Source organism: Haliaeetus leucocephalus, unplaced genomic scaffold, assembly GCF_000737465.1.
Source record: "Haliaeetus leucocephalus isolate CR32 unplaced genomic scaffold, Haliaeetus_leucocephalus-4.0 Scaffold858, whole genome shotgun sequence".
NCBI lineage: Eukaryota > Metazoa > Chordata > Aves > Accipitriformes > Accipitridae > Haliaeetus > Haliaeetus leucocephalus.
In genome coordinates this window covers 4062780-4086848 of record NW_010973294.1, presented here as the reverse complement: position 1 = coordinate 4086848, position 24069 = coordinate 4062780, and the positions used below count along the sequence as shown (strand labels likewise).

Here is a 24069-nt window from a genome sequence, read left to right as displayed (position 1 = left end):
TTGATAAAGAAGCCCAGTAATTGCTCACTTTGATTAATCAAATATTATTCTTTTGCTTTATGAGCAAACAGTACTTGTTTTCTTGAAAAGCATGAAGTACCTTCATAGTTCCCCCAGCCTTCACCAAGAGGTGTACTAGCAGTGGCTGCTACTGTGGATTTCAGGTTAGCCAACAAACCTCTCCTGGGTTTTTGTTGTTTTGGCTCCTCTATAGAGAAATGCTTTTTCCGTTCGTCAAGTTCTTTCTGCAGGGAAGACACTGTTTCTTCAAGCTCAAGAACACGTTTAGCCCAGTTCTGAAGACTATTCATTTCTTGATCCTATGAGGATAAGGCTGTCTTAGGTATGTGAACACTCCAAGGTCTTTTTCATGTAGTTAATTTTCTGTTCTGGATTATTTTACTATACCAGTGAACACCCTTGTTATTACTATGCCAAATGACTATTCAGTAGCCATTCTTCTGAATTACTTCTATGCAATTTAGAGAACAGCAAACTACAGGGCCATCAGATCTAGTTAGAGACCAAGTCTAAGAAGCTGATGCTAAAATGCTTAGCCACACTATGCAAAGAGTTGCTGTTGTTCTAGGAACCAAATAAAGGCAGCTTTCCTGTCTTAACCTGCAATTACTAAAAGCAAAACTGGTCAAATCAAAACTCCTATAGTCGTAAGTCTGCTAACCAGGACTGAATAAGTACTTTGAGTGGGCAGAATACAGAGTCTTAAAGATGCTCTCTAATCCTTGTGGTTAACAAAAAGTCACCTTCTTTGTCTTAGAACCAATTAAAAATTATTCATCTTGAACTTTGTTTCTTAGTGTCAGACTTAGCATGCAGAAGGTAATTTAATGTCAAAGAAAAACATCACTAAGTAGTCTTATACCTGCCTTGCTTCATTTGCAGATTACAAATGAGACATAGATGCGAAGTATCAAGAGTTCAAAATTTTCATTTTTTTTAATTTATGAATCTAGTTGACATCTGAGGTCAGGTGCTGTCAACTTTATGAAGTCCCTGCTTTTGAAGGAAAGATTTCTTCTATTTCAGTATTAATTAGTTTACCTGCCCATATCTCTTATCAAGCTTGGCCACCTCTGCAAGAGTGTCAGTATAGCTTTAAAGCCATAGATCTTAGGTGTTGTTGCACTAACATTTGTGCACTGACACCTTGCTTGCCCTCAGCAAAACACTTCACGACTATGGAGTTCTGAGTAGTATTTTCTTTGCTTGACAATAATTTGTGACACCTTTAGATTAGCAAGAGTTGTCAGCACAGAGTTACCCTATTGACCGAGTCTATCACATAGACTGAAAAATGAATCTTGTCTTACAAAGTCAAGGAGTGAAACACAAGGGTTCTGAGCTTATAATTCAGGAAGTTAGGGATGGAAAAAATGCTAACATCAAAATAAATTAATAAGACTGAACAGTGTTTTTACACATACAAAGATGCAGAAACATCCAGTACAGCTACGGATACAAGCCATATTAAAGTTGCTTTTAAATTGTTGACAAACCTTGAGCATGATTGTATGCTTCAGTTGACTGTTCTCTTCTGCCATTTTTCTGTAGCCTTCATTAGCTTCTAGCAGGGTTTCATTTAATTTCTGTATTTTAAACTTCAGAGATTTTATAAGCTGAAAATAAAACCCATACACATTGAAGTTCTAAACAGCATGTTTTACATTAATTCTGTTTATGACCAGAACTCATACAGACACTGTAAGCATTTCTGATTAATACTGAACAGTGCAAACTGCAAGATCAAAGCAATGAACATGAAGTCTGCTTCTCTCAATCTCCTGTCGCAACCCATCATTTCTGGTGATAAAATACAGCTGGAGCATTCAAGAGCTATTGTGCTGAAGCTACTAGATTTAAACACACCTGTCAGCCAAAGAACAGCAGCACAGACTAAGCTACTTCTGGAACAGTCCGGTCCTTTTCAGTAAAGGTACTTAAAAGAACACTCCCTTCTCGTTAACACTACTCATATAATGAATTGGAGCACAGTTACAACAGAAGACCTCACTTTTCTAGTGAGAATATTGATGGATTAAGTCCTGAGAGGGAAAAGAAACTCTGAACCAGCAAAATTAATGTTCTATCATTAGTTTACTTCTACAAGGTTGGAGGGAAAATAGCTAGACTGCTAAAAAACTCACCACCTTTCACCCATGTTTAATGGCTGAATGGGAGGAAAAACAAGTAGTGAATTACTCATCAAGCATGTACAGATATGTGAGGCAAAGCAGCAGAAGGGCACGGATGGAACCAACTGCTTTAAATTGCTCTCACTTCAGTAATTGCCAGGCAGCATTCCCATCATTCTAACACTTTCTAGCCACACAAAACAATCAATACTGTATCCCCATATAAGCATAAAAGCCAAACTTTCATCAAAATTTTAAACTGACATAGGAAATGGAAAAATTATGTAGAGCTCTAAAGAACAGGAGTGAAAAACAAATGCCAGGGCCATAACATGAGACATTAAACTTGGTAAGGAAAAAGTTATTTTTGGAGTACACTTTCTCAATAGAAAGGGATTTAAGTTCACTTTCCATTTACATGGTTTATTAGAACCAGCTGGAACTATTTCTCCAACCCCTATTCCTACTTGTTGTTAGTGAAAGGAGCAAGGCTTGTCTCTTCCCCACTCCTCATCATCTTTAAACATGGGAAACTAACTGTAGCCTTACAAGACGTTCATTCAAGGTACAGACTAAAAATGCATACCTAAAAATAATTAGTATTTGTTTTCCACTCACAGCCTGAAGCTCCTAATTTCTACCTCTATATGCTAATCGGAACACAGGGATCTTGTTTGTTTGAAGAACAGACACATTACCCTTTACTTAAGTTTAAGGGGATAGTGGAGTTCAGTACTTACAGAAAGTTTGAGGCACTATTTTGGCTCTAGATCTAAACTGTTACCAGATTCTGTAACTGTTCCCCTGCACAAGAGCAGGCAGCATTTCAGGAAGGAAAGCACTGAGGCCGTAACAGTAATCTTTACAACAAATTCCAATACAAGGCTATATACTTCCCTACTTCCAACTCGCATCATGTTAACCATTGGACTTGTTACAGTAGTAGATGCCTTTACAAACTAGAGTAAAGCCAGAACACAGCCTATCTCTGGCAAAAGTCATCCACAATTGGTCAAGGGCTTTTTTGTAAATTTGACACCCATTTGCAGGAATCTTCATGCTTGTGTCTACAGTGCAGATCTTTAAGCATTGAACTATGCCAGCGTTTAGGACCGTTATCCCCAGATTTGTTAAATACTAAGCAAGAGCTACCTCTTCTTTCTCTTTGCATTGTTTCTGCAATCCTTCATTGGCTCTCTTCATCATCTTGTTCATAAGATCTATAGGCAAAAGAAAGGTTTGCTTTTTAATACACAATACCAAAAGTAAATTGAAATTTGAATATCCAGATTAGATTCCTACCTAGTTCCATGTTATTTTCAGTAGTCAGTATATCTGAATTTGGACCTCCCAGAGCCAACAGCCTCCTTGACTGTTCATCAAGTTGCCTTTCCAATTGCAGTATTTTACTCTCTCTATCCTGAAAAAAAAAAAAAAGGCACATGGTAGAATTTGTCTAAATTTCTGCTTAACCTGATGCACTACTGCACGTCCTTCAATTATACTACACATGTATATGCAGTTTTACAATCATTTCACAGGTGGAAGTTGTGATGGTTATGGTTGAGAAATCACAGTAAGGAATAACACTCAGATCATGAGACCTTCTAGGAGGAAGTTACTTTACACAGGAGTCAACTCTTCCAGTCTGAATATTTCCAAACTGTATTAAAAGTAGCTATATGGGAGAAAAGAAATTTCAGTGCATCTGTGTTAAACACTGTTGTCAATTAGCTTGCTAAATAAGGAAGAACATATTTCATAGAACTAAATTTTAATCTCAATCTCTTTTTCAGTACCTGTCAGATTGCTAGGGTGGTATTTCAGAGTGAGAAATCAAACAAGTGTCACCATCAAGAAAACTTATTCATCTAATTCTGGTTCTCTGAAGCTGCCCACTCAGATTTCATGTTGTGCTCTCCTTTGTCAATTAAGAATTTTACATCTTAGGGATTTCGTCAGTCTCTTATCTGACTTGCTACCAAGACCATCTTGCTCTTTGAATCTTCCCTTATGCAGCCTTGTGGCCAGTGTAAAAGGCAGCTATAAATACAGAGAGCACTATTAATACTCATTTTCCTCGACCCCAACACAGTGTATAGCTAGGGCTTAAGTGAACATAAAACCAGAGTCTAAGGTGGGAAAAAAGACAAGTGTGAAGGAGCTGGAAAAAGAGGCCATTACACAATACAGTGTTGCTTGTCAGCACCTGAATGGAGAGCTGTAAAAGCAGAAATGTTTATGTATCACAATCTAACACAGGAACCCACTTCCCTCATGCCTTTAAAGGAACCTGCCTACCAGTGGAGTGAGATGTCTTATCAGTTCCTGGACAGGAGAGTGCAGTGAGAACACCTCTGGTGTACACCACAGTTGTTCTATTCTTCCACTACAGACCTTCTGAAAAGGCTTAGACCCACGGGTCTCATCTGTTGCCCGGATACACTTAGCCATCTATGCAGAGGCTAGAAGTAAAGACTGGTAGAGTTGCACACAGCTAACAGGGCTAAGTTGCAAAAGGAATAGCAACTTACCAATGCCAACTCTGAGCCGTTCTAGGTATAAGTACATTCAGGAGATTAAGTTCTCTCCTGCATAAAGTTTGATTTCTCATCACAGTTTCTTATGCCACAATCCTCCCTCTAGATCTTCAGAGCAGAAATCCATTATAGTTAAAATAGCTACCCTATACTAAATTCCCCACTGCTCTTTCAGACTACTTTTTTACTCTACACCCTACAATGCCAAGGATCTTCACAAAGCCAGACTGCTGCATACACCATCCCTCTAAGTGTTCCAATCATTGCACTACAGAGATAAAGATGACTTGGAGTTGACTGAAGTGTGCCCTCAAAGATGAGGAAGTTTAGGTATACACTACAGGTAGTGTTAGACAGAAGGCATCTCTATCCTTGTGGTTAGCACTGGACAATAGAACAGCTAGGCTGAACTGCTAGTTATTTTGACTGTTCAGCATCACATTTAGGATTCTCAAATGATTCTGTTGTGGACAAGCAAAATTTACGGTTAAGAGGCTAGCATGCATTTTTTAGCAGTGAAGTCATACCTCAACTTTCTCCTGTTCAGCTAGAAATTCTTCTATGGGAACATAATGGTCTTCAATTTGTTCCATTGCACACACATATGCATGTTTCTTGATTGCCTCTTTATACATTTCAAATTTGCTCTCCAGTTTTTCTTCATAACTGTCTTTCATATCTTCCAAGCGGTTGCTGAGGAGAACATGTTAGCTTTAATATATTAGCATTCCAGCTATTACAATTTGACTACATGTGTTCAATTGGCAATATCAAAATTATTCATCTAATCATAAATAGTGAAGTTAAGAGACCAAGAAGTACTTTTTTCCCTTTTCTCCTTTTCATTCTCAATGATCCTACAGACCTGCACCAAGGCATAACTTCTACTTGGCATATACCAAGAAAAATGCTACAGAAGAACACATACTTAAGATCTGTCAAACAAAAGTATTATAAAAAAAAAATCCACCAACACGTAGTTGAAGCATATTTCCAGGGGGGTGTGTCTCACATTGGGTTTGGTTTTTATTTTTCCCCTTACAAATAAATGCCAAAATCATTTTGCCTTATTATTTCAATATATCACATGTTACTCCTGTCACAATTTAAAAAAATGCCCCAGCAGTGACACAGAACATTACCTCAACAGAGAAAAAGCATCACTGCTGTTTTATGTGTTTGGCCAAAGGCACCCAAACAATTTTAAAGTCAGTGCAGGTGTTAAACCATAGTGTGTTCAGCTGGCAACTTAACTTGGGGTTAGTCTCTGTTAGCAATTCAAACAGCAGGAAACTGATTTCAAGAAGAAAGAGTTAAGAGGAAGTGAATTCAACTTGAGGAATCTGGACACACTTGAAAAAAAATCCCCAAATTAGTAACATCAGTGCAGGCAGCCACAGTAATTTATAAGATAGTAAGCTAACAATGGTTCATAAGTCATCCAGGAGCAAGAATCCAGGAGAGCTCAGAGAGATACAATTCAAACTGCCTTAAGCACATGCACACATATTAACATGACCAAGTGTAAGTTTTGGAACAATCACAAGACTTAGTGGGGTACCTGTAACAATCTTCCACATCTGCTAAATATTAATAATTAGTCAGGACAATCTCCAGTAATTATAAATTAAACAGAGAAAAGTTCAACAGAAAGCAGCATTACTTTTTCATTGTACACAGGAAGAGGCTGATCTATACAAGTTTAATGTTCCTTCTTCCATTTTCATCAGAAGCTTTGAAACTGTCCAGCCCTAACTTCTCTAAATAACATGAGTATGCATGTCTTGCATATACATATATATGTGCATATATAAATGTATGCATTTATACATGTGGAATCCTTCAAGTCTCGAAGAGGACTGCAATATGACTTGCCTCCAGGCTTCCTCTGTTTCCAACAGCTGTCGGAACATTGCTTCTGCCATCTCTCTACGTATCTTCACCTCCAGAAGGAGTTTACTTTGTTTTTCTGCAACTAGCTTCTCCTTTAGGTTCTCTGTAGTTTTCAAGAGATCCTAAATTTAACATATTTCAGTTCAGAAAACAAACTAGAAACACATATTGATATGCATGTCAAATGAAACATTCATACAGAGCCATCCACAGAGGGCATTTCTAGAAGCCTCTATTTTCAGGCAGGCTGCACCAGAGGTTAAATATTTTCAAATGTGAATTTCTACCGCAAAGTCAACCTTTCTCCATCTTGATGGTTTCTGCTATCAAAAAGTTTACTACTATTTTGGCATTTAAATATTAATTTGTACAACTGTTTAACATAAAGCCTACTTGATCTTTACAGTTTATTGCTATTAGATTGTATAGCTTTGTTTTTAAAATGCTACACAACTTGTTCCTGCTGTTCCCAAAAGAGCACAAACGACTAAATAATGTTGTTTTAAACACACATACTGCTTCCTTACTCTTCTCCTTGAGCAATCAGTTGAATTCCAAATTTAACACTTGACCTAACTAGAAAGCTACACGCAGCCTTCCACAACTACACTTGTTCCCTCGGAATTAGACCACTTTAAGTCTAGGTCTGCCTGACACTGAACAGAAGCTTACAGTTCTCATTTGATACAGCTTCCAGCACATCTCTTGTGTTAAAGATTCTAATATTAGCACTAATAGCAATGGCTTTCTTGGGTACAGTTTTGAGTAGATGTGTATCTACCTCATGACTCAGAATGGTGATGTCCACTTCCTCTTCTGCAGAGGTTTCAGTACTGTCAGGAAAGTCATCTACAGATGTGTTAGCATCAAAGTGCACAATAGGTTTGCCGTTGCCTCCAACTAGCTTGGGTGGAAAATAACCAAAACTTTTGGGTAGGATTGTCTGGATTACCTGGAAAATCCGGAGTTGAACACACTGATTTATCAATGCTGTCAATATTGCAGATATCAGAATACTAGGAAGAAGTGGCATGAATGCATTGTTTTATTTACATTATATTTAATATACAAGAACATTAACAAAATTTTACTTATCTTTTAGTAAACAAAAACATCTATCAATACGAATATAAGAATTCAGTACTCTAACAAAGTGAAAATGGGAAAGATGATCGACTAACAAACTTAGTAATGCTTGTCTAGAAAGGTGTTTTCTCTCCCCTAAAATACGAGGTTTTAGCATAGTTTCCGGGGAAGTTAATGAAAAGCAGCAAATCCCTAACACATCTGCTCCTTCCTGAAATACTGTGACCAGGATTCAGCAATTCTTGCTAGTTACGTAAATATTTTAAGTATGTATGTCATAGAACAACACATCAGAGAAGCTTGTCTCCTCAGTGCACACTCTTACCTTATGATGAAAGTTGCAGCTGAAAAGAATTAGAAAAAACTTTCTCTCAGAGCATATTAGACATGTCATTACATACTTGGAACATGTCAGAACTAATCCATGGTTCCAGACTAGAAAAGGACTTTATTTCTGCCATGAAACACAGCATAGCACACCATCCCACTCTGCAAGCAGCAGCTTCCAGGGAAACTGAATGAACTTAAGACCAAGCATCAATCCCAAGACCTGAATTTAATGGGAGGCTGACAAGCAGAGCTAGCAGAAAAAGCATGAAAGCATGTCGACTTAACAGAGGGGGTTTTCCCTTCAAAAGAGAGGAGCACACTACCTTCAAGCATTAACTTATCAATGAAAAGTCTTCCCTTTTTGTTTGTTATTAGTTACTTGCACTTAACCAAACAGGAGCAATGCAGACACAAGAGATCTCATTTAGGCTACAAAATGAGAAAGAAGCTACTTCTTTTACTACCACCATTAGCTGTCCAACAAGTTTTGAAGAATTGTCATCTTGTGCAACAGATGCTTAACTGCACACAGGTTAAACAATTCATCAAAAGCTTGAATTGAAATCTTGCATTTGCTCAGATATATGGCATAACCAGTCATATCTGAAAGTCCCCTGACTAATTTTTACACAGAACTGAACAAGCCAGACAGCTGCAGCTATCTTAACTTCTTACCGCAAATAGGCTTGAGGATGTGCGAGACTATTAGAAGCCTTTTAGAGGGAGGCCACATGCAGAAGAATTGATATAATGCATCAAAAGTCCAAATCACACAAGTCCATGCAACCTGATCATTTCACAAACCAACAGTAACAAAGAATGCAGAATAGCAGAGAAAGTAGATGCACTCTCACCTGTTTGGCTATAGCTGAAAACTTCATTACATGTAGTGTTTCATCATATGTGGAAGCATGCTGATTAATGTTTACAATCATACAAACTTTGCCTTTTCCACAAAAGAACGGCTGAAACAGACGAGTCAATTTGCTCTCTCTGAATGGAATATAGCTTGGCTTCATCCTCATGGAGAAAAGAATAATAAAATTGTGAAACAAAAAAAATTGTAAAATTATGTGATACTGTAACTTAGCTTAATTCTGTTTCTCTTTCAGGAAAGAGATTCAGTAGGATGCTCATACTTAAGCCTGAGCTTTTTCACATCAAAGAGCAAGGTCTTTCCTGGATCTCATAAGCTCTCCAACAAGCTGAATTATTTAAAAGTAAAAGTAGTATAGTGTCTGCATCACAGTTCCCTAGTGTTACAACGTGGATACTGGAACAAGCCAAAAGCTAAGTACAGGACATCTGTCAGCTGTCTGATGAATCTACCTGTATAATTTGGAGGTGGAAGGGAAGAGGACAAAATAGGAGCTCTGTACACAAAGTGTATTGCTCATACACACACACACACTAAAAAAAGCTTGGTAGTTTGCTGCTAATTGCCCTTTTTTATTCTCCACAAACAAGTTTTAGAAACAAAAAAAGTTCATTTCAGGTGTTCCAGTGACATCTATAATAAAGAAAGCTTACAAGATTTTGTAGATTTCAATTTTCCTGTGACTATGCAAACCTCTCACAGAAACATAAAGGGATGCTTAGGGTTTCAGCCTAAAACTTGGCATGTTGTTTACAACTTGTCACTTACTTCGGATTTTGATTTTGCTTCAATGCTGCAATGCATTTTCCAAGGATATGAAGAGAATTATTAATATTTCCTGCTTCTTTTAGTCTATCTCCAAAGGCTTGTGTTTTATTACACCTCTCTGATCCAGCCAAGTCACAGAAAGATAACCTGCATGAAAGAATTATCCAGAACACACATATAAACTTGTTTCTAAACAGTATGAAAATAGAACTGCATGTTTTTTTGATTTCTTTATGTATCTAAAATGTAAATGAGTGGCTCATTTCAGCCTACCTAGATCACAGAATAAGTTGTATTTTAATGTTGACATCTTGTCCAGGAGGCATTATGCAAGGTATTTAGGATAACAGCAATAACCTATCTTCCCATTGTATATAAAGACACTTGAACAAGATTGCTGCTCCTAAGACAGTCTATTCAGCATATTCAAAGAAGTCTGCCTGTAGCATTCATCTAAAATTTTGTAGGCATTCTTACATAAAGAATTCAGTTTGGGAACCCAAATTGTGTGGCAATCCTAAAGTAAGGACTTCCGGACAAGATAAGAGGGATTTCTGAAACAATTTTGCATAGCAGGGCTATACTACAGAAGCACTTTGACCATCACCTTCACCAGTTCCAGCACTGAAAGGATTGCAGGATAGTAGTATGCTTCAATACACTGCAGTCTGCCTCTTTTGGCTACAGAACCATTTGTTCACTATTGCAAATAAGAGGCCAGAAGTCCTTCCCAGATCACCTTAGAGCTCTTTGTTTGGCTACAGCAATTACATGCTACTGAACTTAGGCTACCGAGTTGTCCCTCATGGTACAATAGGTTACAGTCAGAAGCAATTATCCTGGATAATCAAGGAATTTCATCACTTTTTCTTCATATTAATAAAGCCCTTGAAATACAGGCATCTCTGGAAGTTCAATAGTTTATGTAACCCAACTATTAGTCACTTATATATAAATTTATATATACGTAAAGTAACACCTTTGTAAGATCATAGCCTTTCACACAGCTGAAGTACATATTAATACTATACATATTAATAAGGCACAGATTTCAACAGTGTGAAAGGCTATGATCTTATGATCTTCATCCTTTTCAGTACACGATTAAGAGCTTTTTTCTTCCTTAAGCAACACACAGACTCTGTCATTCATCTAACAGCTGCTGCAAGCTCTGCCAGGGGAATACACCAAGACAGGGAACGGCAAGGAATAAAGATGCAGTCATTTCCTCAAGTTGTCTTTCCTTAGAGTATTTATCACTGTTATGTCTGACATTAAAAGCTCTTATCCCTCTGCTCAACAGAGACAAGAGAGAAATCAGTAGGAGCTAGGACTGAACTAAACCACTCTGTTACAAGGCTGTCCTCATTTTTCCATATCAAGCTAAATGGACAATTAATCAGGAAAAAAAAAAAAGCTATCTAAATGGCTTCAAATCAAAAGATTAGGCCACTTTCTCTAAACCACAAAAGAACAGAGGGCTGTAAGGACTTAGCACTGCTCTCACAGGGTGCACCTACATCAGCACTTTAGATAAGGAGAACAGTTCTTAAGCAAATCACTTGATGGTTCCCTCTTACTGTAGATTGTACCATGGAGCAGTCCCAGAGCATGTTCACTTGCATTCTTTTTGGATGATAGACTTAAATTTGCATTCCAGGAGCACATCAGATATGCTGCCACAAACATTCAACCCATAAACTCTAGTCTGGTCCCAAAGTAGAAAGATACACTGGCATAGCTCGCACCTTCGGTCTTCAGCACTAACTGCTGCACTCCAACTTTAGAGATTGGCATCTATCAGCCAGCCATTTGAATTCTGCTTACTGGAATATATAGTGTGGTACTACGTAGTACTACTCTGTCCCCATCTCCCCATTATGTAAGACTATATATATATATATATATTTCCCTCAATTTGCATACATACTACTGACAGAGTTTTAACAGGTTCCTTCAGCCAAACCTTAACAGAATGACAACAAAACACTTCTACATCTGTCCCTACCAGGTTTCCAGTCAGTTTTATGCAGCCAGTGGAGTTCTGATTTCCTTCTCAGCTCTCAGAGGATTTGTTTTTTAAAAGAAAGTTCACCAGTTTAGCATGCTTACACCTTATCAACTTTTCTAAAATATTTACATTCTGGTAATCAGCTGAAGCAATCACTTACTCTGAAACTCCAAGAACACGGGGCTGATGCTCGTCAGTCAGCTTTAGTAGCCTGATTGAAAATATACTGTGACTGGAATGGAAAGAAGTCCTTTTTAATAACCACAATTATGAAAATTAAGCAGTCACTGAAGCAAAATAAAATTTGTTTGCTACAGAAAGTTCAGTGATGAAGAAAGAACAAGAATTAATTCACTAATTTACATTAGTTACCTTCACAATGCATTCATTCAGCAGCAAAAAGAGGCAATAAAAGTTGTATTTTGTGACTTTCCATTTCTTTTGATGCAGGAAAGGGAAAAATATCACATGAAGCCTACAAGCTGTCTTGGAGAAAAAACAAGCTGGTTCACTTAAGTCTACTGATCAGAAGATGAGTACTCAGGTAGCCACTTTGTATGCAAACTTTAGGCAGTATCTGAACTCAGTAAATCTGAAGAATTAACTTAGTAATAAATAGGTTGCAAACAGAAGGGAATTAAGTTAAGGTTCGACAGTCCTGTAATCTTGCCTACTTCAACATACACAGTTGTTTGTTCTGTTGTGAAATTACTCTGTTTTCTAGAAAGGTTAAATTTGTAACACGTGAAATCCAGTTATTCTGTTTTAAACATCAACCTACAAAGACAGTGGACATGCTGTCTGAAACCAAAGAGAAAATCCCAGAGCCAGAAGTGCCCTGTACCCAGTTTATTCAGTAAATCAGGAACAACAGAAGACAAACTTCTCTAGTATATTTAAAGCAGTGCTTTACTTCTTAGGATCAACCCACAATTTAAGAATGAAGTTTCTAACAAAAAAAAAAACAAACAACCAACCAACAAAAAAACCCCAAACCAAAAAACAAACCCAAAAATTTAGAAACAAGCTAAGTGGAAATCCGCATATTCTCTGGAGCAAAAAAGAAGACATTCTAGGTACAAAACTGCCAGAAAAGCAAACAATTCTTTTCCACACTACTTGAGGCTTGAGTGAAATTCAGGTGGAATCAGCATGAAATTTAGCGGCAGCTGTCTTTAGCTAATACAGAACAGCGTTAAGTCTTGTGTTTTAGAGAAAAAGCAGGCTTAGTAACACTATGAATATATTATCTAAATATACAACATGGCCCTTAAACACTTAAAGGACAAATTAGTAAGAGGACATTAAAATCAGGTAAGAAGGCATTTTCAACAGAATGTATACCACCTCCTCTATTTCCTCCCACTCCATCAAGCCAGATTCTCCCTGATCCCTCTCCAGAGCTGGGTAAGAGCTAGGAGCTTAATTCTTAAGATACCAAGTAAGCTCAGCTAGAACACAGCAATCTAAAAGCATCTAGATAATCTAGCAGCACTGCAAGGTACTGCATGACTTGCTCCTTCCTACATCCCCTACTGACAGGCTCCAGGTTTCCAAGAACTATACTGCCAGTGATGAAGAATTATCCAGCTTTTCCTTCAACATCCTCACACAGCTATTCCCACTCAGCACCATTAGCATTTGCCAAGATGTACAGCCCTGTTGGCACTCAAAAATGAATGTGATTTGATCTTTTTGGTTGTCCAAAGCCATGAATAGCAATCCAAGTCCAGATACTATTAAAGTCAAAGGGCCTCTCCTAGCTTTCTTCCAGAAAGAATTTCATAATAAAACCTGAATAATCAAGAAAAGTCTTAAACTATTATTGAAGAGTGGTTCATTTTAAACATATTCTAAAGTCTTCTTCTCCCTTCCCCACCTCCCTCCCCTTAAAAGAAAAGGGACAGAGTATGCTTATAATTAGAGGAACAAACCTCCTACTTGATTGCTCATTCATTCTAGTACAAGCAAAGCTTCGGTTCTTGTTTCCTATTTTTAGTATTTTGCAGGCTTCTTCAGTGGTCTGAATGTTAATCCACTTTAAATCTGTGAAAAGAAACCTTTTACATACACTTCTGATCATCAAAGAAATTCTGTGAAACTGCTGAGGTCATAAACCAGTATTACCTTTAACATAAGAATTTCCTCCTTGATCCTCACAAATTCTTAGGACTCTGCGCTTCTGAGTTTTTGATGTAGATAATACATTTAATAGGTCATACACATATTCATTATAAATTTCACAAAAGGAAATCCACACAGATGCCTGTGTTCTTTGGTGTATCTTAGTTCTATATACATCAAGTGAAACAAAGTTCTTCTCTGCTAACCCAAAACAGAGAAAGAGTTCAATGACCAAACAATTCATTTGATAAATTTTAAGTACAGTGTATAGAACCTTCTAAAAGGAGGAAGCTTGTATATATCTGTCTTGTACAATTAGATACACAGTATTGCATAACTCTGAGTTTACCCGAGAGCATTAAAACTTCTCAGCAGTCACCTGTAACCAGAATATGCCCAAGTTCTAAGCTATTGCCCCCCTCTACCACAAGCTTCCAGCAGTTTATACGTTAGCTTTGCAGAACTCCCCCAAAAGGAGCAAAGCTATCAAAGTATTTTTACATAGTTACTCTTTCTCCAGAGTTGAGCCATTAAAACTTGGTTAAAAACTACATATATTTACTTTGTAGTATACTACAGAGATTTTTTTAATCCGCCAATAGTTACCCACTTATATTCCTCAATTTCTATTAATTGTTTTTCCACTTTATTTTACCTAGTGAATCAGAAGGAAGACTTTTTGAAGTACAGTTGGAAGAATCCGACTCCACATCACACATATGTGTTATAGTATTTGAGATGCTTTCTGTCTCCTTGAGAAAATAAGAGACCATTACATTCACATGAACAGACTATGAGAACAGCAGAAGTTAAAAATGACAGTAATTCCAGTATTTAAGATTTAAATATTGAAGTAGTATTAGGTGTTAAGCCACGCTTAGTCTGGCTGCTAATGAAATGTTTTTAACAGTACTGAACTTAAATCAATAAACACTTCTTCCCTCACAAGAATTATTGCTCTCTGCTACTCCCAGCAACCTGTTTTGGAGGCCAACTGCTGCTAACATAGGTGACTGACTTTACAGTTCTGGGAGAAACAAGATCCTCTGTCAGACTGTGACAGCCCAGAATGCCTTTATGAACTACTGGACAAATCTGAACAGCACTTCAGTCAACCAAAAGAACTGGAGAAGTTTATTTCAGGGGTAGAGACAGCAGGGTGGTAGGTAGTACAGAGACTAAAGCAGCAGAGATTCCTAATTTGCTTGCTTGTTGCAAATCACTTTTGCAAATCACAGGCTTGTGCCACGTCTGTGAGAGTATGAGTCAAACTTACTTTAAGACCTCAGAGTGAAATGACAGCTTCATAAAGGACTTAAAAGATCTGATAAACCAACAGTCTATGTTGGTTTAATTCAGACTGAATTAAAAGGCCATTAAAAATCCTATATGGATACAACAGTTTAAGTACACACATTTGCTGAATTTCTTTACATCAACAGACTTATTTAAAAACCTGCCAAGACTTGACATAGGCTTCAAATTACCCCTAGGAAAACTAGTGTAACGAAGTAGCAACTCCCACTATGTAGATATTCCAACATCTCCACATATTACTTCCCTCCCCATATTTTGTACACCAATATAAATTTTCATTAGGACATTCACCCTGATTTCCCAAAACCCAATCCTGACAGAGGGTCATCCTACAAGAGAAGAGGGGAACAGATTCAAAGAAGTAAACCATAACGTTCTAGCTATTCAAATGCAGTGCTAAGTTCATTATTATGGAGTGTCTACTGATGCCCATGTTACTCACTTGGTATATCCAAAATGGAATTTTTAGAAGAGAAAAGTATGAAGCCATACTTTCAGATCTTATATTTTAAAGATGAATAGCATATGATTTTGTTGTCATTTATTTTATAAGTGACCATTTTGCAAAGACTGCACTGTCTATATGTTTATATTTTTTGAGTAGTTACAAGTATAACCACAAGCATGGATTCTATTCATTCTGTTTGTGAAGTACAAAGCAGAATTCTAAAGCAGGGTATGAGACTGACAGGCATGGCACATCTACATGTGTCAAAAATGTAATGGAATGTAAAAAACCCAGTACCACAGTACTCGTGCATGTGATAAGTTTTTGTAAAGTATTTCAAGAAAACTGAGTGAATTAGCTATTTTGCTACACTGTTCTCCAAATCATAAGACCAAATACAGAAAAAGAGCATGAAGGTGACTGCCTGAAAACAAGTAGGAACAGGAACTTTCCTGTTCAGTTTCCTGTCACAGTTTCCCAGTGACAGAAGCTGACATTTAATAGCAAATACAGGGACAGGTGGGAATAGGAATGCAAGTAAAGCAGCTTTTAATCCAGTAAAAACCAGTATTTAATCCCATGAATAGAACAAGTAAAGGAAGGAAAAGGAGGGTGTGAACTATGCCAAGCAAGAGTTTTTGCAGCAGTACTATATAGAGAACATAAACAGTAGAACATTAAATACAAGGGTATTGCAGTAACTCAGAGCAGTTTAAACAGAGAATGAAAGGAACAGCAAGCTCTTTCTGCATAACATGTAAACTGAGCCTGGGAAAAGGGCCTACAGAAATCCATGTAAACCAAAACCAAGCCCACCAAACCATATCTGCTCTCAGATTACAAGCTTGAGTGAGCATCAGAACAGTGATGCTATTCATTCACAAGCTATCAAGAAGCACGGCTTCAGTACTGGGGATAGCCGAGCTATCACTATGGAAGCATTGTAACACACAAGCAAGGTCTTGTCTTGTATTATTTTCTAGATGCATTTTTACCTTTCCTTCCTGATGGTGGAGTCTTGCTCGCTTTTCACTGTAGCGCATGAGCATCTAGATCACCTACTGTAACATTCAGTAACTAAACTATTAATAAAGTCAGACTGTGATTTAACAGAAAGGAATATTTGTAAAGTATAGAGTTATCTTCCAGAAAGGAATATTTGTATAGTTATCTTCAAAGTAAGATATTTGACCTCCTGTTCTAGACCTTGAGCTCCTTCTTGTCCCTTCTTGCAAGCTTGTAGGTTCCATAAAGTTTTTAAAAATATTTACCTACTATCCTCCTGACCATCTCAATTTTTCTTTAACACCCCCACCCCCTGCACACGCACATACACAGTGTGAGTGAGCTTTTAAGACACTCTCAAAATACGCAGTCTTTAGCATCTTCTAGATTTTTTCATCCGAGATTTTTCCTCAAAAGTTAACCAGACCCAGACTAAACAAAGTTTGGTCTGCAGAGTTTAAATTAAGCAATAGAATTTAGAGTGGAACTTTACATATGAATTTGATTCATAGAAGGATATTCTTTCAGAGCTAAATGGAGTACTTTAATACCAATGTTGTTAAAGACCACAGAAAAAAAGAAAGCCCAGCAATTATTACTTCTATACTTCCCAGAATTCATTCAGAGTTGCTTTGAAGGATACTCAGATAAGCCTACTGCATTTTGGGATTAAACACACAGAATCACAGTTCAGGTTAAAAATGTTTTGAACAGGAAAAAAAGCCAGACATCTTGTGACAATTTGCAACTGGGCTTAGAACAGTCACACACAGAAGGGTGCTCATTTTCTGGTGAGACCCGTTTCTTACACTGAAAACAGAAATGACTAGATAAGGAGAACAGGAAGCTGCCACAGTAAAAACTCCTCTATTCTACCTACAACCTTCAGAGACCAGAATTAAAGATACATACAATCCTCTAAAGCAGGCTGTAATCCTTTTAGGAAATTATTTTTGTGGCATCTCACTTCACTTGCTGTATCAGGAAAGTTTCTTTATGAAGTTATATAATCACAGGTTTACAAACTTTTTAATCTGCCTTAAGACTGTCTTCCACCAAAAGGGACGCTTCTGCCTTCCTCGCTGCCCATGCTAAGTCATTGCCACCATCTGTCCTGAGGTAGTACTGGAATTTGAGCAACTGCCCTGAGAAGCAGCCTGGGAACCTGACCCAAAAGAAGATTCACTTAAGAAGCAGGTTTTAGATAGGTCAGCTCTCAGAGACTTTTCAAGAGCTAGTGTCACCACAGTGTCAGAACTGCTCCTCTATAGAAATCCAGGCTTTGGCTTTGCAATGGTTTTTGGTTTGAACTGTGCACTGCCTGCTGCAGAAAGTTCTTCCAGTTTACCCTGAGCTTCAAAACCAGCCAGTTGCCTTATTATTCCAAGGTTCACCAAGTATCCATATTGTATATTTAGATAAATCTAAAGAACCAATAGTGAAACAGAGATTTTATTAAAGATAATCTGTTAGGAAGCTTTTAAGAAGCTTCATTCAGTAGCAAGGAAGTATTTGGCCACTGACCTCTTTCAGTGATGCAAGAATAGCAGTTTTTATGGCTTCTTCTTGCTTAACTTGTGCATCTTCCAGTTTCTTAACATTGTTGCTCAAATATGGTTTGAAGTTCATCTTCAGGTAATGTCTTCCCCTTATGTGGTTAAAAACCACATCAAGTGAGCGAGGTAAAATACCAAAATCTTTTGAAGTCCCTTAAAAATAACAAAAGACAAAATGTAGACAGACATTCATATAAACTTCTCATTGGATTTTTGACTTGGTTGTTATATATGCTTTTTGGCAAACATTTTATACCTTGGATGGTGAATGTCTTGCCTGCATTTGTAACCCCATAAGTAAACACCAGTCCATTCACTCCATTAACATATGCTCTTACTATCTCTTTCATTGAGCCTTCAAAAAATTCATGCTGAGTAGTTTCTGGTCCAAAGACCTTGGAGAAGTTAAAAAAAAAAAGATAAAAAAAGGAGTGATAAATGGCACAAAGAAGTTTAATATATCAAAATACTAAGCACTGATTAATAGTGACTAGCTTTTCAGAGCAAGCTGAGTAGGAGATATCAGCTTAGATTTCTGTCTTGCCTGAACCCTTTCTGATTCAGCATTTTCTGTTGGGTTCTCATAGGATGCCTGCTTAATTCTGAGAGGCACTCAGGCTTACACTTATTTTTTAATATTTTCCTACATGTAAAATCAACTGCTCAGAATGCTACTGAGCACATACTGTTTAGCAGATACTTTCAAGAGCTCTGCTGGTGATGCACAACTCCCTCCTCACTCTGCACAAGACCCACCATTGATGAGATCAGCATTACAATGGTCTAAATGACTCAACACCTGGAGTTGTTTATCTTTTCATACTGTAAGAACATAAGTTCTTGCAGTAGGTAATAGAGTTAAGAAACTTACTTCCAGTATAAAAAGTTTAAGCAGTTAGGCTACTATTCTTTCAAAAGTAAGTCCCTAAACACATGCTTACATATGTCCCTTTAAACATGTGATTTCCTGTAACACTTCCCAGATGAGGGCATCTGCAGGACCAGCAGAACCACAGTAAGTTTGTGCCTACAAGAAGCTTCTATGGCATCTAATCAAAGAAAACAACAGAGCTGCCAGAGAAGCTTGCTTGTCTCATCTAATATGCAACTCCATTGTAATACAGCTTTCTTGACAGCCTAACAGCAAATAATAAGCAGTCTAGTTTTTTTACTGCAAATACCACATGTAATAAAAAAAAATTGCACTGTATGATATAGTAGAAAATTCAATTTTTATCATCATAGTGGAAACAAAAAAAACCCAAACTATAACTAAAAATTAGGAAAAAGTTTGCCTACCTGAGAAAAGGTGAACCTGTGCACAGAATGACCAATCCCTCTTTCACTGTTTTTCGTTGCAGAAGACTCTTTGGGTGCATTAATAACAACTGTCTGGGGATCTTCAATAGTTACACAACCCTTAAAAACCATAACAAGGTAAACCAAAACACCATGCAAAATTATTTAGGAAGCTAGCTATCTGAAGAAAAACAAACCAACTCAAAACAAACTAGTGTTTTCATCTATTTACCAGAGCTACGAACAGTTGCAAAATTTACACAGAATCTCTCAAGGCATGTAACAACTAGAGAGATAGCCACTTCACATGAAAGCCAGAGCATAGACAAAGTTAAGGCAATTGCCTGGAGTTTTCCAAGAGGTTTAAAAATTTTCTAGGATTCCTTCCAGCAACTTTTTTTTTTTTAACTTTCTAAACCCTGGTATTTTGTGATTGTGGCTCGCAGTACCCCACACAGCTATGAAAACAAAGCTATACAGAAATTTAGTGGTTTTGCACTTCAATCATTTTCAGTGTGAAACAAGCTATGACCAGCATAAATAAAGTAAAAAAGTTTGAAGCATTAGCCTTTGATTGATAGATGATATTATCAGCAATGAAGGAAACTGAATTAGTTTCAAGACTAATTTGATTGCCTTTTCTCAATTAAGTAAAGGCAAAATACAATTACCTAGCATTCACTAACTAGATACATATAAAATGTAGCATCACAGGAAAATTTATTTTACACTAGACAGGCTACCAAAAATACAAACCGAAGTACCAGTATAGCTTAACAGTGTCTTGAAGTACCAGCTGCAAGTATTGATTGTAACTAAACCTGACATTTATGTTCAGAGGCTGGCCAGAGTTGGTGAGACTAATAATCTATGTGTAGCACGTACACAGGAAGTACTGCTCTTCCTAGGATACTCAATTAAAAAGTCTGTTTATAAACTGGTATGGAAGTTCTAAGAAGCTAGGTACTGAATTTACACCAATCACTTGCTCACTGTGGAAGGCTCTAAATGCATATACTCTTTAACATTCCTCCACATTGCCAGAACAGGCATGCCGGTCAGATGTACTAAATCCTAGAGAGCTACAGAAGAATCCAGCTTCTGCAGCATGTGCCATCAGCTGCCATGGGCCTCATAGAAGCTTCTGAGTAGAGGCCCTGAAGTAGTCAGATCTGCAGAGCTGGGATCCAGCTGGTAACATGTCACTCTTGTTGCCTCTCCTAGCTAACCCCACAGGTAAGCTGGCAGGAGTTGGACCATTTCTGGCACCGTACACATAGTTGTATCCAAAGAACACAACTTCCTGCTCTCCAGCCAGTGACTCTGGAGAATCACTGGCAGTTGTATCAAGAGTACAGAATTTCATCCAGAGCTCTTAAGTTTTACTTGCATAAATCATTATCTCTATAAGCAACAACAGATCAGTTACCCCGTTGATATTCTCTGTTTAAAGCGTCAGTCTACAGCTATAAGAAAAAGGGCTTGGGTTCTACTTTCCTCTCTTTTTGTTACACATTTGGAGCAAAGATGCTTTCCTGAAAATTATGCATGGCAGGGAAGAAAAAAAGACCTAAAAATTAAGTTGATCTCTCACTGATTATAGAGATGGGAAGGGTTTTTTTTCTTCATTTGTTACCAAGCATCTTCCTCATGGATTCAGGAGAGTAGAAAACATTGAAGACTTTGAGGATCTTTCAAGCATTCATAGTTTTCGGAGGCTGAGGAAAAAGCCTTCATACCATGCAAAACAGGTTATACAGCTATATGTTGGAAGATCAACTACTTCATCATGTACTACTTGAAGACGAGCTTTAAAAAAATCTAGTACAAACTTCAACCTTGCTCTTAAAAGCAGGGAGGGAGGAAAAAAGTAAGTCGTTTCACTAATGATCAGGTAGTCATAAATTTCCCATTCCAAAGAGGAATGAGATAAACAACTCATAAAACAATTTGATTTTGTAAATCAATTTACCCTTACAGCCAGCTCAGATTGCTGAACGATACTAAACTGGAAGAACTGTGACAGTGCGTGCTACTCAACAAGAACTGCCTAAGGAAAGGTGAATGGAAGTTGAGGGAGGGGGGGAAATCCAAGTGAAAAAAATACAAAGGTTCCAACTCTGGCAGATTAAATGCAAGAATACATTTTAAGAAAGAAAAACCACAAGAAGCAAATCAGAACTAATATTAAATCCTTCTCCAAACAGGTCAGGAACAAGAGCTCTATCAAAGACCCTGTGAGGCCCTGCAAAGATGAGGGCTGAGAGATACGCTGCAGACTTTGTCCTCCAAGCACAGCTAAATGAATTCTTCGCATCAGTGTTCACAATGGATTGGCGGGGGGATAGTATTTCTGTGTGTTTGCATGTGCACATGTATGTGTGTGTAAAACCCTGAAGCATCCGAATCTGACAGTATAAACAGCAAGTCACCGGGACAAGGTAGTAGACTATTCAGGCATTCCAAAGAAACTCAAGGGCAGATACCCAAATTACTCCTAGAACTGCATCTCTTCCATGAAACTCCTTCAATTCTTGAGCACTGTACAGAGTCAAGAGTGACACCAACTTTTAAATAATGTACCCAGTGGAATTTTGCAGAGCTACAGGTGTGCATGTCTGTACCAAGCAAATTAGTAAAAATTGTGATTTAAAAAGTTACGTTTATCCAGGTGTCCACTAATTCTATTTGGAAGCAGTACATAGCTTTTATAAAAGAAAGTCCCAGTTTACAATACTAGGTGTTCTTTGGGGGAGAAGAAAAACTTACTTCTTAATTCTACAACTAACCTGAGATTCATGGTTTTCCGGCTCTGCTATAGAAAAGGGCCTCACTCTCAAAAAGACTTTCAAAGGTTGAAATGCCTATTCATTAAAAAAAAAAAAATACACAGTTATAATAGTCACTTTTTAAACAGAGCACCCCCAAATCATATCAGCACACACCTCTGATGCAGCATTTCGTGTTTTATCTTACTGCCTCACTTTCTCCTTCCTTGTGCAGTTCAGACCCTAAGCTTTTTTTTGCTTCTTTTCCTCCTCATGTCCTTAAATAACCCCTTTTTTTTTCCCCCCCCCCCCATTAATGTTCTTTCATTGCAAAGCCAGTATCTTGATTGAAAAAAGAACACACTACTGGAGGCATAAACTGCACTGCTTCCACCTTCTGGTCTCCCTCTGTATTGAATGCAAGCTGTATTTTTTAACAGCTGCTCCACAGTACTGCACTTCCATTTTGTATGGAGCATATTCAGTTAACTGACTGACACATTCTTAGCCTCAGGAGACTGCTTCATTACCACCATCCAGGCACTAGCCCCTCATCCTCCTCACAGTAACAACCATGAAACAGTTCTCAGTTGCTAAGGTGGGCTTCTCCATCCTGTATCATTACACCAAAGTCTGCCCATCCAGGTGAAGTGGTCATAGCAGGGAGATTTTTAGAGGGATCCCAGCATTCCTTCCTTTCTCACAGAGCTTCAAAGTCCCTCCTTTGGTAAATCCGTCTGCTGAATGAACAAGTTGGCTGCCAAAGTTCTCCACAGACCTCCTGTGACCAGCACTCCACTAGTCATACAAAATTAAGTCACCTGAGGGAAGATGATCAGGAAACCTACCATTCTAACAAAGCAGAGATGGCTATACTATCTTTGAAAGCATACTGCAGCACAACATTATAGATTTTTATTTCCAAGCACCTAACAACCTTTCAACAAGGATCTATATCCTTTTTTAGTTTACTAAATAGAATGGCACAGTCACATTACGTTCAAAGGGCAGTTATTGAAGTCCTTTACTCCCTTCTCAAAAGCATAGCCCAATGCATTACATAGCATTGACCATCTGCATTCGCTACTGGCTATGATCTATTTGCAAACAATGAGAAGCAAAAGAGTCAAACACATCTTGGGGGCAGGGGAATAGAGCAGTTCTTACCAAATATTTGCCAGAATTAAAGCTTAAAAACCCCATAATCAGAACATGTATTACAAAACCAATCCACACCTCCTGTTCCTCTGTATTAGGCAATACCGTTGACTCCATGGGTGAGGGTTTACCCGCTGTGTTCAGAAAAGAAACCGACTCCAGTGTATCAGATACTTCTGCAGAAACTTGCCCCTCATTATCCATTGTTCTGCACAAAGGAACTTGTAAGGAAAAAAAAAAAAAATCCATCATTTTCTCACAGAACAGGCAAAAATACACAGGGAGCAAAACAGAGATCAGGGTAGCTTGTGTATGAACAAGCACTTCTGAAGAAAGTCAGGTCCTCTAAAGAAGCTTGGGGGGCTGAGGGAATCTTAACAACTGACAGCTGGGTTACACCCAGAAACACGCGAGTGGAAGCACACTAACGGCCTCTCTTGGGCGTTGCTCTCATCCACCTGGGAGTGCTGGGCCACGGCCTGTGACCCCCACCCCCGAAAGCCTCAACGCTTCCCAGGGGCTCGGCCATCAGGGCCGGGCCCGCACTCCCCGCCCGCAGCCCCGAGGCCACCGTGCCCTGCCTGGACGAACCGCCGGCTCAGACGGGGCCCCGTTTACACACACACACGCACAGGGAAGGCACGGCCTCGAGGCACCGGGCCCGCACCGCCGGCCCACCGGCGAAAAGGGAGGCGGCAGCCCGCCCGGGCCCGGCGCCGAGCCCCGCGGCGGCCGC

General features: G+C 38.4%; 1 protein-coding gene across 1 annotated transcript; it reads right to left on the bottom strand.

The window, feature by feature from the left end:
* On the bottom strand, positions 1–23537 carry LOC104841344 (kinesin-like protein KIF20A). The gene is made up of 18 exons (XM_010582932.1): positions 23469–23537; positions 22197–22271; positions 19408–19527; positions 18365–18503; positions 18077–18261; positions 14438–14534; positions 13786–13983; positions 13593–13704; positions 11819–11890; positions 9648–9794; positions 8857–9022; positions 7368–7538; positions 6569–6708; positions 5221–5386; positions 3456–3573; positions 3306–3373; positions 1518–1637; positions 1–320 (listed from the first exon to the last, which is right to left on the bottom strand). Exons 1-18 carry the CDS (start codon positions 23535–23537, stop codon positions 45–47), a joined length of 2439 nt encoding a protein of 812 aa, XP_010581234.1. The 3' UTR covers positions 1–44.
* Between the last annotated feature and the right edge of the window lie 532 nt (positions 23538–24069).

Bases quoted from the DNA above. Each gene is read 5' to 3' on its own strand.
- LOC104841344 (XM_010582932.1), bottom strand. From the start codon at position 23,537: ATGGATAATGAGGGGCAAGTTTCTGCAGAAGTATCTGATACACTGGAG. The intron at 3,374-3,455 runs GTAGGAATCTAA...TTTTGCCTATAG, and splicing joins TGAAAATAACATGGAACTAG to ATCTTATGAACAAGATGATG. The intron at 321-1,517 runs GTTTGTCAACAA...TTATCCTCATAG, and splicing joins AGCATACAATCATGCTCAAG to GATCAAGAAATGAATAGTCT.